General features: G+C 34.3%; 1 protein-coding gene and 1 long non-coding RNA gene across 2 annotated transcripts; both read left to right on the top strand.

The window, feature by feature from the left end:
• Window positions 1-5,365: 5,365 nt before the first annotated feature.
• On the top strand, window positions 5,366-7,486 carry LOC122291214 (probable xyloglucan endotransglucosylase/hydrolase protein 32). Its single transcript, XM_043098858.1, has 4 exons — window positions 5,366-5,708; window positions 5,817-5,917; window positions 6,020-6,237; window positions 6,858-7,486. The coding sequence occupies exons 1-4, from the start codon at window positions 5,486-5,488 to the stop codon at window positions 7,216-7,218; spliced, it is 903 nt and encodes a 300-aa protein (XP_042954792.1). The 5' UTR covers window positions 5,366-5,485; the 3' UTR covers window positions 7,219-7,486.
• Window positions 7,487-13,499: 6,013 nt separating this feature from the next.
• On the top strand, window positions 13,500-14,546 carry LOC122292946. Its single transcript, XR_006237066.1, has 2 exons — window positions 13,500-13,656; window positions 14,377-14,546. It is a non-coding gene; the product is annotated as an uncharacterized LOC122292946 (long non-coding RNA).
• The last annotated feature ends 3,465 nt before the right edge of the window (window positions 14,547-18,011 follow it).

Raw genomic sequence — 18,011 nt, 5'->3', positions numbered from 1 at the left:
AACCAGTTGGTCGAACTCGCGATTTGCAGGTGGAGGTAGGGCAAATAGGTTTTGCAGATGGAAGCTTGCGGTTAGGGAGTTCTCTGAACACGAGGGAAGAAAGATACTGTGGTCTGCGAAATGTTGGGGCGGGGAGTGGGGGGAAATTAAAACATTTTTACTACTTTGGCGCCCAGCTTCATCCCGACGTAGCTCCCAGTGCCGTAACAAGTCCATTTCCTTTTACAGCGCCACTAATTGCCGCTATTACTCAAAAACTCGCTGTAACAAATAATTTCATTACACTCCTCCCGGACAGGTAACAAATGTGTTAACACATTTGTAGCGATGTGAAAAACGCTGCAAATAATCACAATTTGCAGCGTGTTTATTTGCAGCAGTTCAAAAAACGCTGGGTTAAGTGTATTTTCTTGTAGTGCTATCTCTTGCCAAGGTGGGTTATTTCAGATAATATGTAAATAATAATAATAAAAAATTAAATAATTAAATAATATTAAAAATTATGTAAAAGATAATGATAAAATATTGAGTCTATTTATCACTTGTAGACTCAAAGACTGGGTTGTAAGGTTAATTTCCTTTGATCATGAAGAACTACGGCTTGGTCGTCCTGAGTCTCTCGCCTTTTGGACCCACAACCATGGACGTGGACCCCCTTGGCTTGTGGAAATTGTCTTACAAGAGAGGGTGACATCGAGATAACTGAAATTTAAATAAATCTGGGATTTTAGCATTCGTCGCAAATATGATTTTTATCGTGAGAAACGATTGGAAACTTGAAATTAAGTTAATGACATCAGCTACAACAAATGGAAAACGACGCAAATTTTAGGATTTCCCAGCCGAAATTATCGGAACTTAATTTTGAGCCAAGTACTCCAAAACGACATTTTGTAATAAACGTAAATTATGCCAGATTTCATGGCAAAAATAAATCTATTCTGGTTGTACGTTCTTTCGTTTGATGGCTTTTGTCGCACAAGAAATCACTACTTGGTCACAAAAAGCCAACTTTCTTATTAAAGTATGCTGTTTATTTTGTTAAAATTAATATTAAATCAAGAATTTGATTTGATTTTCATAATTATCAAACCAAGTCATGTGATTTTCATTAAAAAAAAAAATCAAAATGTTTATCTTATCTTATCTCTTGCATGTAATTTTTTTATAAATAAGCCGGGCATCTCTCACTCACCCTCCTCATCTTCTCAATCCATCTCTTTTTCTATTATATTTTAATTTCTTTCATGGTATAGAACCTTCGACTAAAGCCAAGCTCAATCACCACTTTCTACCTCTTTCATATAATCTTCATCGTCATTCAAACGAATTTTATCTCAAATCAACGTACGTATTCGGAGTATATTTATTATTAGCCGTGAACTCTTTTCATTCCTTTTTTTATAAGCCCAACTGTTCCTTGATATTGTTTGAAGTCTTAGACACATTTTTGTGAAAATCTTTCACCCATCATAGGCCTCCTCATCTCCATTTTTGTTTCTATTATATTTTAATTCGTTTCATATTCCAAAGTGGAAACGTCGGACTTCGAATTCTGGGCCGCCTTTATAAGTCTTTCAATTGAAGGGTGCTATCCAAGTATTGTCGGTAGGGGAACCATCAAGCCGCCTTGACTTGAAAATGGAAGTATATATCAAATTGTAAACTAATGCATGCATGCGATATAAATATTCCATGCCGAACCCAAGAAAATTTAACGTCGCGTTTTTCCGCTGTCGAAAACCTGTCTCTGGTTTGTTTGACATGATCATGACATGAGCCGACCCTCCAGTGGACTAATTCCATTCCATTTTATCAATTTTTCAGTTGGTTAATTACCACGTACATATAATATGCATGCAGGCGGTTAGGCCGTAACAGTCAGGACGTTACGTCGAGAGAGATTGTAATCCTCCAATATCGGCCAAAATGCATGTAGCACTCACGTACGTTCATAATTAAGATAATTACGTGGAAGTAATGTCTTCAAAATGTATTAATTAATTAAGCTAGCCCCTCATTTAGCTACAGGTTTGGTTTGCATTATTGTTTTATGGGCCCTCGATCCATCGGCTCATAAATGTTTTCAAATATATTAATTAAGCTCTTGTGTGTATATATATATATATATATCTAATTAATTAATTATGAGTTATGTTATATATAATCATTTTTATATATTTTATGTGTACTTTATTAATGTGATTGACCAAAACAGTTATCTTATATTTAAAAAAGTGACGCAGTCAATTATATTAACAGAATGCACATAAAAACATAAAAATGATTGTATATAGAATCTTTTATGAATTTTTTATTAATTATTGCTTCGTGACATCGATCACGCAAACTGCATGCTCTTTTTGTTTAAAATATACTTCAAAAATCTTTTTAATAATCCCATTAGCGTGATCAGCAAGATTCTAATTTGATCATCGTCATTAAGCAGCTAGGGTAAGGTAGAAACATGCAGCTGTTTCATCTTTGTCCCCCTCAGCCCTTCATTAATAGACTTTTGTATAAGCTGAAAGGTTATCTTTTATTTTAATCGGCCAACATTATTGAATATTGAAGCTAGCATTAATTATTTTCCGGATCATTTCTGGATTTTGTTATGACAATATATAATAATTTGTGATCAACTTGTTAGCATCATTACAAACAAAATTGTCTTTGCTGGGACGTAATTGGTGATCATCATCTTGTATAATATTAATCTTTTTGTCTCCATATGATATATAATATAGGAATTAGGAGGAAAAAACAATTGGACGTACGTATTACCGGTACAATCCGATATCAATAGATTATTAATGATGCCATATAATTTATTAAGATGCACGCAGGGATCGAGCTCATGATGTAATTAAGCTATCTGGCCTTATCATGGTATATATAGGTCGAAATTAATCATATATAGATACTGATTTCATGGGTTTAGGGTTACTTCTTAAGTATATATATGTGGATTGTGGGATATACGAGGCACGCACCCGATCGATTATGCAAAGTAGTTTAAACTTTGAGTAGATATTGGGCTCGAAGGTAGTGGAATGTGGTAACTGCATGCAGTACCGATCAGGGTTTGATTTGTCGGTCAACTAGTCGATCGATCCCCATATATGCAATGATGCATTTAATCACGTAGGCCATGCCTGACCAACACCCCCAACAGACGGCCCTTTTGTCTAATCTCCGTGTTCTATTAATTCTACAAAAGAGGCTGCAGCTTATTTCTCGTGCAAGAAATATATATATATATATATATATATATATCATAACATATATTGAATGTTATCTCACCGACCAGATTGATCATGTTTGAACAACTACTGATCATGGATATACAGGATACATATATTATAATATGTATAACATTCATCGTGCATGTTGTCCTTTCTTATGAGTCTCATTTCTCACATGACACCAATCAAGGACGGAAAACTAGCTAGTTTGCTGTAGTGTTGCATGATCCAAGCTTGGTACTTAATTTGCGTGTTGTATTAATATTGTTAAGATCAAAGGACAAATGAGGTATCCAGTTTGGTTAGATTTGGGCCCATCACATGGTATTGTCTGCATGGCAACAAAAATTAGCACATCATTCCTCACATCATGCCTCACTTCTACATTCTTGAATCACATAAGTAGTTCGATTTAAACTAATGTCTGACCAGGATAACAGTACGTAGCTTACCGGCCTTCTGAGTTTTGTTTCTGCGATTCAAGAAAACAGGATCAATTAATTTGCTTTGCGTGACAAAACTTGGGGTGCCATGCCCTGTAATTAACTTAAGTTGATCATTCTTCTAAACAAGAAGGAAGTCAAGTATCTATCTAGTACTACGTGAGCCAGTCAAAGTATCCATCTATCCCAGAAAAGCAGCAGCTCCCCCCAGCTTTTCCGCCTGCATGTTTGGAACAAAAACAAGCGGCAGCTCACCCGGGAACTGAGGGTGCATTTCTTGATCACAAGTTTCCTGGTAATTCAGGCATGCTGCATCAAGGTTCCCTGGATTGAGTCATTGACCAGTTTATTTATAAGCAAGTCATTTGCTTAATAATTGTTTTGTCAAACTTGAACTTTCAGGAGTGGTTGGTCCGTACTGTTTGTGGTTAAAGTTCTCTCCACGCAAAGGACTAAACAATAGTAAGTCAACGAACAGTGAGCTAGAGAAATTGTCAGTTGTCACCAGGAGTTAATAAAAAATTAAAAAAATATGCAGTACATAGAAGGTATAGGAGGTTGAACAAATATGGATTCACATAACTTACCTCCAGATTTTAGCAACTACCTTGACTTTCTCGTGGTCCTATTTTAAAGCACAAAACAAAGTTTCGGGAGTTGTTTTGAGGCACAAAATCTGGTATGTAAAATGGCCAGTTGCAAGTAACGTCGATGATCTGGTTATTAAGAATGATCAGAGTGGAAATTTTGAGATCGAGTCATGATTCTAAAACTTCATCTCATTTAGTTAATTGTCTCAAGTGTTGAACTCACTTATTAAGAAAGTCTGATCGATACAAAAAAGAAACACTAGAATATAAATTAAATAATTAAATATATACTACTTTCAGTTTTCTCATTTATTTTCACAATTATTCTCATCTCATTTCATCTACTTTTTCAAATCTTAAAATAAAAATAATATTAAAAATATATATTCTAACAATATTTTATTCAACTTTTATATCAACTCATCTCATTTTATCTGCGAAAACAAACAAATCGGCCTAACCATGATATTATCATGATAAATATTCTCAGTTATTCCTTTATTTTGTGCTTTATGAAGAAAGTTGCTCCTTCAATTTCAAATCACATCACCTCAACATTTTTCACTCTATTCCCATTCGCAGCCCTTTCTTTGACTACAAGACATGTAATTTTATAGAAAAATTTTATATGTAGTCAGTTATGTGTACATTTTTGCGTACAAACTAATATTGGATACATTACTTTTTTTAAAGATAAAATAACTGCTGAGTTATGTCATATCAACAAAATGCGCAAGTAGTACATGTAATTGACTGAATGTAGCATAATTGAATTTTACAACGCCTATTACTGCACAGATTTAAAGCTATCATGGCCATCTTTGTCAGCTTTAATCAAGTTAGTGCCATGAAGAAAACACCCACTGATCTCTTCTTCAAACATCTTCATCGTTGCTTTCCCAAAGAGCAACAGTAACTGCCTTCAAAAAGATGTTCTCTCTCACAGTACAAAATGAAAAGAGAAGCAAAAGCCATACACACAAGTTGGAAATTTTTTTTTTCTTTCTATCAAAGATTGTATAGATTTTTGTCCCCTGGCATAACTCCCTCATCAACTAACTTATCACCTTACCTTCATTGTGGGGCCTCCAATCTGCCTATTTATACAACCTGCAAAGCCATCCTCTGCCAAAATACACCATCTACTTCTTTCAATTATCTGTCCCACCCTGCATTTAAGCAGAGTGCCAAGACTCTGTTTCCTACAATGCAATCTCATTCCTCCTTCTTCTTCATGGCTCCTCTTTTGTACCTTATTCTTTGTTTCATGTCTAGTTCAAGCAGTGCTCAGGGTCCACCATCACCTGGCTACTCCCCAAGTTCAAAAATCAATTCCATCAACTTTGATCAAGGCTTTAGAAACCTCTGGGGTCCTCAGCATCAGAGAGTAGACCAGGGCTCAATAACACTCTGGCTTGATAGTAGCACAGGTCTGTCTAATGATAATTCTAACTACATGTTTATTTTGTTCCTATTATTTGTTTTGGTGCTAATTGAGACAATTTATAACCTCACTTTCTGCAATTTGGAAAATACAGGAAGTGGGTTCAAGTCGTTGCATGCATATCGATCTGGGTATTTTGGTGCTGACATCAAGCTCCAATCTGGCTACACTGCTGGGGTCATAACATCATTCTATGTGAGGATAACCCTACATAATTCTAATTCATCAGACTATTTATTCATACAAATTAACTCTTTTTCTTATTTGTCTATTCTTCAAATGGGGAACGATACATAGCTTTCAAACAACGAAGACCACCCGGGGAACCATGATGAAATCGATATTGAGTTTCTGGGAACTACGCCCGATAAGCCATATACTCTGCAGACGAATGTATATGTCAGAGGCAGTGGGGATGGAAATATTATTGGAAGAGAGATCAAGTTTCATCTCTGGTTTGATCCCACGCAAGATTATCACAGATATGCTATACTGTGGAATCCTTCTGAGATAATGTAATTTTTCTCACTTTGGGTCACACGTTTTACTAGTTTTGCTATTCATAAGTTTCTTACACCACACAATTTTGTATTTTTTTATTTTCTAAAAATTATATTTAATTTTATTCTTCTTAAAATAATTGAATTCTTCTACTAATTATCCATATACCACACATTTGATAAGAGAAAAAAAATTTTAAAAAATAATAAAAAGTGTGATGTGTGGTATATGAGAAAATTTTTCACGTTTTACGTACTAAAAAGTCTTAACATGCTGAAAGACTTGATGGGTTTTTTCCAAAATTAGAAACTATTCATGCATAAATAATTAAATAAATTATTATTTTTCCTAACCTTTTCCTCTGTTTTTAGGCATGCGCGTCTTTCATGACTTTATCCTTTGGCAACAAATGGAATATACCGTTCACATTTTAATTAATCCTCCTGAGAGAGTTTTGGGTTTACTTATACTTCAAAGCCAACAACGTCTGAAAATATGCATAAAAAAATCTTGAAAAAAGAAATCTACTCCTTTGTCGTGCATGCAAGTTGGTTAAGATATATAAATTAATCTTGCTTGTTAGTTTCTGTTTTCTTCTTTTGTAAGTCTGTCTGATTGTATGGTAAATTTGCAGATTCCTAGTGGATGATGTGCCAATAAGGAGGTATCCAAGAAAAAGTGATGCCACATTTCCATCAAGGCCAATGTATGTGTACGGCTCGGTTTGGGATGCATCATCTTGGGCAACTGAGGATGGAAAATACAAAGCTGATTATCAATACCAGCCCTTCATCGGTAGGTACACAAATTTCAAACTAGGTGGCTGCACCGACGACGGGGCCGCATCATGCAGCCCGGCCTCTGCGTCTCCGTCTGGCTCCAGCGGCCTGAGCCAACAGCAGTACTCAGCCTTGGAATGGGTGCAGAGGACCTATTTGGTTTACAATTATTGTCAGGATGCAAAGAGAGACCACACCCTCACACCCGAGTGTTAAAAGGATATATGTCTAAGTTGTCTGAATTGAGTGTAGTTTGTTTGAGTTGTACGTGAAGAAACAGTTAATTTTCTTGTGAGGTGTTTGTTTTGGGGTTTGGGGGGGGTCTCGAGATGGGTCCCTCTTGCGAGAAATAGAAGCAAGAGCAGTTGAGCGTCCAAGCCCCCCCAATAGACTTTTAAGGTTTTGTTGTTTATGTTCCGCTATTGATGTTGCTGAATTGTACTGTGGAATAAACAAACTTATACAATGACATAAGTTGGCGTGATATGCTAAATCTACTTTAGAATCTGACTTACCGTATTGTAATATTTTTATAAGATTTCTTTATAGTCGAAATGAATAAGGCCGGCTTCACAGCATCGATCGAAACAGCAAAGCAAGGGATAGCTCACCTGTGAATCTTGATTGTCTTATCTATGGTGGACCTTCTTCCGGCGTTCACATGTGACTTAAGACCGGATGAAAAGAGTACTGATCTTTGCACATGTGAGCATACACACAGGCGATAGGCCTTTGGGAGTTTCATTGGATTCTCATCTTACATATCCACTCGCCAACATAAGCCAATTTACAAGCATCCTGTTTAATTCCTCTCCTTATGCCGGACCAAATATGGTGGTATTTACTTGGATTCAAAAATAAAATCTAAACAGCTTAAAGTTAGCATAATCTATTGAATGACATGAAAACTCCATCCTCTTTAAGTTTCAGCTGCTACAGCCTACAATACACAAATATAAAAATAAATGATTTGTAAAAGTTCTAAATAAACAAGTCTCGTGCAAGGTTTTGTAAAAAGTAGATTCCATCTAAAAAAAGTATAAATAGAAATTATTTTTGATTAATGAGATTTACTTTTTTATAAAATATTTATGCAAAACTTGTCTATTTAGATTTTATACTTAGCATTACTCAAATATAAAAATCATTACTCAAATATAGAAATATAGCATTATTATTCTTTATTTTGAATTCTATCATTTCTGGTCACATTGATATGGCATATTTTAAATAATTTTATCAATCAATAATACAAAAACAAATTAAAAAACTACTTAAAATATAACATATCAACCATCATAATTAAGAGCAAAAAAATTAATATAAAAAGTAGTATACCTCGGAAACTAATAATCAAAGAGAAGTGTTACAGATATAAAAAGATTATATAAAATAAACGTCTAAATTGACTTGAGTTTATAAAATCTATTAGATTTATTTTATAATAAAAATAATTTTATAATATAACGTACTACATCAAAATACATCAATTTATATATTTACTTTTACGCAATTCTTTTGTAATTAAAGTATTTTACATAATAAAATGATGTTTGGACCGGAGACCTGTTTTAGAGTTTTAACTTTAATGCATTGTCCAAATAGAAATATTTGGTATAAACACAATTTTTACACATGACAGTTCATATATTAATGTGATTATTATTATTATTATTAAATATCTTGAGATTCACGCTATTATTACTTCTTCTTTTTTATTTTAAAGAAGATTCACGCTATTATTTAACAGTTGACCTGAGGTGCAATCGCTTTGCTTTTCTCTTACTACCTTATCACACAAGAAGCGTATCTCCCTTGCAATTCTATAACGGGGTATAAATTATTAAATATATTCGCGGCTCTCTCTCTCTCTCTCTCTAGAGACATAACTTCTTATTTTCTTCTGTTTTACCTCCCGCCTTAAAAGGGCCAAGAGAAGTTCAGTCACATAATCTCTTATTTTCTTCTGTTTTACTTCCCGCTTTAGAAATATTAAGACAATTAGTAATATCATCACAAAAAAAAAAAATTCATACAAATAAACCTATAAACTAATATAATTTAATATGATATATTTGATATAGTTTACAATTTAACGTACCACATCAAATCATATTAGTTTATAAATTTATATGTATAAAAAATTTGTGTGGTTAAAATATTTCTCAAATGGTAAAATGTTCTCTCTCCTTTATTAATATTTCTTCACTCTCTAGTCTCTTCTCCTTCATGCAACTCTCGACAAGGGATTATTCATAGAGTTCTATCTTCTTATCTCTCTCTGTCATCCTCCTCTTTCTGCCACATCTCTTACTATTTTTCTCCTTCACTAATCTCCAGACATCACTACTCTTCTATATCCAGAGTGCACAATTTTTTATGATTTTTGAACTTAACACGAAATAATAAAAGATTAAAAATTTTATATGCAATTACTTTTATATATTTTTTTATATACTCAACTAATGTGATTAGTTACGTTATTTTTTTTAATATAAAATAATTATTTTGACCAATACATCAATAAAGTGTATAAAAAGTACTTAAAAGTTAATACAGAACTCATTGATTGAGCTTACGGTGTATCGTGATTAATAAATCTATCATCTTTGAATCAATTTAAGAAACCTTCAGTTGACCCGACTGACCTGTATATATGTTTGATACATTACCTCCAAATGGCAAATGGTAATGAAATTATATGAATACCCCTATATGTTTTATGATAATCGAGTGAATTTCAAAGTATTTACATGTGCAGAAGAGAGAAAACAAGCGAATCGTGAATACACTATAAGAAATTTGACTTTTTGCAGCGATTTTAATTTTGTTGGAAATAAAATTGCTGCAATTGATTAGCAATTCCAGCATTTTTGGCACACGCTGCAGACTTTTAGAACAAAACTATTTTTTTTAGAGAGTTGCAGCGATTTTTACTTATTGCAACGAAAAAATTCGCTGCAAAATAAATACATGCAATTTTAACTTAAATTGCAGCGGACAAAATTGCTGTAAAAAGAAAAAAATCTTGTAACAACGAAAAATTTTGCTGCAATTACATTTGATATTGAAAGGGCGCCAAAATGCCCTAAAATCACATTTTCCCCCCCTCCCCGTCACTTTGCGTACACTCCTAAATCTCGAACGTTCTTCCCCAACTTCTTCTTCTCCATTAATTTTCTCTCTACCTGCACATGAAGCAAAACCCACTTAGAATGCCACAAGCTACGTGGTTGTCTCTTCCACCGAAATCCATCACTATCAGCGGAGCTACTCCACCGATGTGGCGACCGCGGGATCAAAATCCACTCATCCTCGTGCATGACTCGCTCTTCTGCTAGTTCCAGTTCAAAAAGTGGTATTCCCAAATCTGCCGTTCGACATCAAGAAAACCCTTTTCTTGTAGTAGTGGGTTATCCAACTCGCTTCCATCCCATCGTCCCCTCCACTCAGTAAGATACTCTGTTTTTTAGATAGAATATTTTCTTAATGAAACCGTTTAGGTCAAGTAGAAACAGGGGTGGTTTGCTCTTTCAATTTATGCATAAATTGCCTATGTGTTTGTGTATGTATAATGTAACTGTGGAATTGCTTATAATGTATTTTAAAATCAATACAAACATTCTTTTGTTAGACTGACTAATAAACAAATGGTTATGATTTTGGAACCGAAAGCATGGGGGAATTCAAAGCTGGATCCCAAACAGAACAGTGGTGGCTTTTAACGAGTTGACCTACTATTACTATTAGTTGTCTGGTTCAGGCGAATGGCCTCAATTGGGGAAGAAAAACGCGGTAATTAATTTGAAACTGAGTGTCTTGCTTTATGCCATGACAAGGTAATTAAAGAATGAAAAAGTCTAGAGATTCTCAGTCTTTATAAGCTATGATATGAATGATATGTAGTATCTTTTCCAAACGGGAAGGGGGTCACAAGAATATTCATTGAGTGATATACCAATTTCCCTTTCTCCAGCCAGTCTGAAAAGTAATGCTGCCTAATACAAGAAGTAATCATTAATGGATTGATAATCAAACAAATCTAATTAAAACACCAATTTCCCTTTTCTTCTTTTATTGCAAACAATACCACTGTGAGATCATGGATGCTACTGTGAGATAATGGAGATTGAGATTAGATGGGATTCTTCCTATCAAACTCTCAAGCCTGGCTTTTGGATTTAAGTTAGTCATCTTTCTTCATCACTATTTGTTTTAACTGTTTAAGAGATTAGTTGGCTTTGTTTTAAGATGCAGGGGCATACATTTATCACATAATATTATTTCCTTTTCTAACCTCTAGCTTTGCTGTCTTATTATTACAATAATTATACCTTGCAGTACTAAGTCAATTTTGCAATTATTACAATAACCTCTAGCTTTTGCATGATCTTTTCATAGAAATATTCACTGTTAGATGGAGTTAAGCATTGTTACAAGTTGGCTGCCTTTTAAGGATATGGTGACCTTCTAATTGAAATTCATGATCTTTTTGCATCTAGGATTCCAATGTATCTATTCCCTCTACTTGCCACTGAGAACAAGGAAAGGCCTTATGAACATCTAAGGCTTACTAGCTTAGGTGCTATCGATTCCTTAGTGAAGGTAATCTTTCTTTCAACCTCTTCAATAGTCTTTAAGCACTTTGTTTTCCCATGTTCCTTGATATATATTTCTCACCCAATTTGATTGTTGAGAGTTAAAGTTTGTTTAAAAAATTGCACGAAAAATGTATGTTCCAATCAGAACCAGTGATGTTTTGGTTATGCAGAATGGATGTAATGATGCAATTGGCCAAAGGGGTTGGAGAGAATTAGCTGTTTTGGGCAATAAGATAAACAAGTTTACTGGCATGATACAAGGGTTGATTTGGTCTCCAAGGAGCAGTGATAGCAATGAACAGGTCGAGTTGTTACCTTCATTTTGAGGAGGTAGGATGAAAACCATTTAGTTTGTTGAAGATCTTGTCCTTATATACTGTCAACAGTGATATTTTTGTTCCATTTTTGTTTCCATGTTAAGTCAAAGGGTCATTCAATAAGTGAGTGGAACCTGATGATGTAAGGTTCAGGGAAACATCAGTTGGGCATGAATGTCTTTTCTAACTTGTATTGAGTCGTTGCAGCAGAATGTGCTGCCTAAATAGTTTGGGATTTATCTTGTGAGGTTTTGTGCATTATGTTCTGTATTTCCTTAGATTTTTCTTTCATATTTTTCTTTCATGCCAAGTTGATGATTGTGCCTTTATTGTTGGGTTAGTTTCACTTAGTTTCTGCTCCTGTCATTGATTGAGTTCCTGTGTTTTATTAATTTCTTTTATCTCCCATAGGATATAAATCTGAAACCATTTATATAATTTATTGGCTTGGAAACTCAATCAATACTTCAATACAAAGCCTTTACAGTATACACTACTAATGCTTTTGCATGGGCTTGAATTTCTTAGAGATAATTGGTTATAAGGTCTAACTTGCGAGATTACAATGTGATTAATGTTTGCTAATTCACTGGAATTGTAAACAATTCCAAATTTTTCTATCCTTTTCAGTGAGCTGAACCCAGAATCATCTCCTTGTAGTGATGTATAGTCTCCTTTCTATATATACATATACTAAGCTCTCACCTCTCTACCTTTCATATAAAGTTACTACATTCTAGTGCTAGTCCAAAACTGGAGACTCCCAAAGCTTGAGGTAAGCCCACCCTCAATGCTAGGGAGGTGATGTCCTACCATTTGGTGATGTCCTAGGGCAAAATTCTAAACCAGCATTCTTAATACCCCTTGTAGCTTAATTGAAGAATTGCTGCAGTAGCCGCTGCATCAATTTGTGGCTCAGTGGCTTTGGAAGGCAGATCCTGCCCATCCTTCTTAGACTTTGCAATTAGTGGCATAAACTTCTCTTTCTTGTCATAATTATATGGTATATCAAGACTAGCAGATCCTCCATAGAGAGTATCACCTTCTTTTGAAGAAGCAGTTTTCTTGTCCACCCCATGCCCCACTGAATCATGCTTCTTAGAAACAGAGGCCTTGCCGGGTAGCTTAGACTGAAAACAAAGGACCGAAAAAAGATATTAGTGAGCAAAGAAGATCAGATGAATGTACTTGAGTGTTTCTGACTTGATATCTTTTTATTTTCTTGAATTTCAAAAAGACATTAATACAATAGCAATGTTCAAAGAGAACCCCACAGACTATGGTCAGTGCTCATACGTGCCCATTACTCAATATATTGTAACGAGTGCAATAAAACTCAACAAGATTGGCAACAACAGCATTACAACAAACCTCAAAACTTACTTACAAACCAAACTTTGGCACTAAATAGAGGAAGTAACATATTTATAAGCCACCTGTTGTAACACATCATGCTTGGACTGTTCCTTTTTTATGGTGTTGCAAAAGGACAATCCACAAACTTATACTTAGCAATATAAATCTCATGTTAACAGCCTAAACCCATTACAGCCCAAGGAACAGAGAAATGCACCTAATTATGTGCAGGGGGTATGTTAATTTCCAGTCACTGCTATAAGCTACTAACATCTCCTTGTACATGCCAACATGTGAAGTTCCAAGAAGCCATTACTCTAGCTGATGGTAGCATGAAACTTGTTGAATCCATGGAGGGAATTGTGAAGAGCAGTCAACAGGTACACTATAATTCAAATCCTTTGAAGATACAGGGTTTTAGTGAGAATGTTGTTACACTTGACAGACACTAGAATTCCATAGATGCATACCATGACTGATAAAAATAGGTGGCAAAGATAAAAAGTGCAGTGAGTTTCTTTGTATTTATACATGTTTTGGGTTAGATACTCCATTTAAAAGTATCACAGAATTATATACCACAAGTGCTATCTCCAGGCTTTTGTTTTTCCTCCTAAAGCCAATTAGGAATCTTTAACATCTTAAGAGCATAACCATCTAAATTTCATTAAGAATACCATTCCCATTCTGAAATTTTCCAGTTTTGATGTCAAAAGACATGTTGGGCCATGTGACTAACCTGGAAAAGAAATTTATTATAACAATCTCAACAACTGTGTTCAATACACCAATGGATTATGAATTAAATATGCAATCTTTTTTAGGACTACTTATCATCGCAGTAGTTAGACAATATTTTAATTATGTTTATTTATTCTATCTATAATGTGAGATGATTGTAAACAATTTTATTTAATGGTTAGTCCTGCTTCTAGTTTCGCTATTTTTTGGATATCTTGGTTCTAGTTTTGCATTTTGCTTTTGTGTACCACATATTTCCAGTGAGCCTCGCATCTAAATATGTGTTAGCGTCAAGACAAATTGCTAAATCAATAAGTATCTGCAATCATATGACTGGAAATTTTATTAATTCCTGCCAGGTTGGAGTTGGAGGTGGCTTTGCTGGAACATCTTATTCATTTTTGCAAAGAATAGGTGCAATAAGGGTTGGATGATTAGAGAAATTTTAGCAGTACTTTAAAATGTATCAAGCTACCCCTCCGTCTATATAAATTATAATGTAAATGAATTTATAATTTGACTTGGGTAAGGATCCTTGAGTATTTTGTTGTTATTTTCTATGTACCATTTGTATTATTAAGTAAAGGGAATTAAATCCTAGCTGATCTACTAATTTTGCTTCTAATACAAGTGAAAAAAATTACTGAAACTGTATGTTTCAGTAGTATTTTTTTTTAATTTTGTAATTAAGTATTTGCAGCGATTTTTAGTCGATGCAAATAGGCCAAAAGTCGTTGCAAATCATCAGTTTCAGCAATTTTAGTCCTTGAAAAAAATGCAAAATGCAACAAAGGAAGCAAGCGTTGCTTTTGGCTATTTGCAGCGTTTTTTGATTTTTTGCAGCGATTTTAGTCCTTGCAAAAAATGTTAAATGCAACAAAAAAGCAAGCGTTGCTTTTGACATGGCACATTTGCAGCGTTTTTATGGAAATTTGCAGCGATAAATAGACGCTGCAAAAAGTATCAAAAGCAGCGCTAGAATGGTATGTGTTGCTTTTGCCGTACACAAATCGCAGAGCTTATAAATCAATTGCAGTGATTTTAAGTGTTGCAAAAAGTGGCAAAAGCAACGAACCAAATGTAGCGTTGCTGTTGTTGGGAGGCTATTGCAGCGAAATTTAATGATATAGTAAGGATAAATTTCGCTGCAATTGATCAAATGCAGCGCCATGGCAGTCACATGGGGTGGCCTTTTGCAGCGTGAAATTAGTGACTTTGCAGCAGTTTAAAAAGGCTACAAATGAAGTCTTTTGCAGCGTTTTTTCAATAACGTTGTTATTGATCAAAAAATCACTTTTATACTGTCGAACATGCAAGGAGGGTAATAACGCTGTAATTGATCAATTACAGCGTTTTTTGAATGTATTTGCAACGATTTTAAGCGCTACAAAAGCGCTAATTTCTTGTAGTGATAAACTAGCAACCCTTCTGTTGGAAGGGGATAGTTGAAATCCATTTTGCTCTATTTCACATGATCCATTGGCAAAGCCTGATGATCAAGTGCTATTTAGTATGCTCTATTTCCTTTTCTATTCTTATTATGAATTTGTTAATTTATCATATTTGTAAAATTGTTAACTTATTTTGAAGTCATATAAGTTTGTGAATTTATTTTTGTAAAAAAAAAGATTATTACTATTGCACTTATCTTGAATATGCGTGTAAAAGAGTAAAAACACAGGTAAAGAAATATTTTGTAAAAAATAAATGATGATATAATAGGTGATTGAAGTATGTTCATTACGCAATGTGTCTATAGTTATGCATGGTAATAAATATAAGGAAAATATTTTAGCTATAAATAAATTACACAAAAATCAACTCACAAATTGATGTGGCTTGATATAGTATGTCAAATTGTAAAGTTATTTTTATTATAAAGTAAATCTAGAAGATTGTATGAAATCATATCAATTTATGAGTTTATTTTATATAATATTTGTATCAATGTATGTCTGTAGCAGTTCTCAATATAAAGCTTACCACAATACAATTTCAAGCAACTTTGAACATGATTTATATATATACTGTTCAAATTTAATTATCACAACTCATTTATTACCCAAACCCAAACTCCAACTACCCACATCCATCCTACTCGAATTGCCACTCTTACTTTAATTATTTATCGTTTTTACGAGTAATTTTATATACAAATTTAAAGCGTGTAGACAAGCACAACTCCTTTGAAAGAAAGTGACTTATCATTCGAAAAATAATAAATTTTTATAGTGAATTTTACTTCTTTAAAAAACGCTAACATTTTCTTAGCTAATAGATGTCGAAGAAATTTCACAATTAAGCTTTATTTGTGGGTTGCATCTCAAAACCTACAACTAGTATTCTTTTCCTTGATAATGAAAACAGTACTATATATGGGAGCCTGAAAGAAAGTTAGAAACTGAAGGATCGGGACCACTGTTGTGGTCCCATTTGTCCTCATCTTACTTTTTTTTTTTTTTTTCTTTTTTTTTTTGTTGGCGGCACCTTTCATTAGTTTGGGTTATTGTTGAGCTCCGAAGTCTTCCTTTGTGTCCTGCTCAATGTTCATTGTTTTATTTGCCTAAAAAACTAAACAAAAGAAATCGTTTGCAGGTTATGTCTTGTCATCAGCAAAAAATAATAATAGTTAGAAAAAAGTAGAATTTTGTGAGAAAACAATAATTTACTTTTATGCACCAGCTTGTAAGAGAAATACTTTTTACAGTCGGGAAATGCAGTCGACGTGCAGTCGTAAAGAAAAAAGTGAATTAATACGAGACCTACATGAAAAAAAAAATTATTTTTATAACTTTATTTTATTCATATAGGTTCCCGTGAATATAAAATAATTTTTTTATAATTTTTTTTATTCATTCCGTACAGCCGACTGCACGCCGACTGCATTTGCCGACTATATCTAGCAAAGCCCAGCTTGTAAACACTTCATTACATAACAGTAAGGCTATGTTTGGTGTTGAGGATTCTCGGATAGAGTAATGTTGCATACAGTTACTTTTACGTATTCTTTGTGCACTCCACTGATATAATTGGTTGGATTAATTTTTTTTTAATACACAACCAATCATATCACTAGAATGCACAAAAGAATCCACAAAAATAACTATACATAGAATTTTTGTTCTCGGATATCCTCACCTAAATTAGAGGATTTCCATATGTGTAAAGCTTGACCCTTGATTCTAGAAGATTGCTTATTTATTTTTGTAAATAATTTCAATTCTAGTTGTAATTACCATATATGTACATTCTTTGTATACACTCTATACAACTCTATAAATGGAGAATATTCACCACCCTCAAAGGTGTGGTGGTTTACAAAATATTCTTATGGTATCAGAAGACCCTCACCTGGATTAACCTCATCTCGATCCTGATGGCCTTTGATTCCTCTTCCTCTACTCTTTCTTTCAACACTATGATTCACATGGTGACCATTAAGCTATCCTCTTCTAATTACTTCCTCTTGAAGAGTCAGCTTCCTTCCTCTTCTTGAACTACTAGGTCATGTTGATTACAACATTGTACCACCACCCCTTTTTGACTCTACAAGCTCCTCTACACCTAATGACAAACACTTGGCATAGAGATTGACAGACGAGCGTCTTCTCAGCTTGCTTCTTTCCTCCCTCACCAAAGAAGCTATGGCTGAAGCTGTTGGACTCTCTACTTCTTGTAGCTTGCCTTGAAGACTGCTTTCAGCCATCGATCCAAAGCTCGGGAGATACGCCTCAATGACCTTCAACTCGTGAAGCATAGAACTCACACGGTTGCTAAATATTCATGTGCATTTAAGGCCCTCTGTGACCAACTCCATGCCATCAGTCATCCCGTCGATGGAACAGATAAGGTACACTAGTTCCTCTGTGGTTTAGGTGCTGATTTTTCCACTTTTTCAACACCTCAAATGGCCTTTACTCCTCTCCCGATGTTTGTGGACATTGTACCCAAGGATGAAAGTTTTGAGATTTTTGAAAAATCTCTTGACTCCTCA

Source organism: Carya illinoinensis, chromosome 13 (assembly GCF_018687715.1).
Source record: "Carya illinoinensis cultivar Pawnee chromosome 13, C.illinoinensisPawnee_v1, whole genome shotgun sequence".
Lineage (NCBI taxonomy): Eukaryota > Viridiplantae > Streptophyta > Magnoliopsida > Fagales > Juglandaceae > Carya > Carya illinoinensis.
This window is presented reverse-complemented; position numbering and strand designations above follow the sequence as displayed.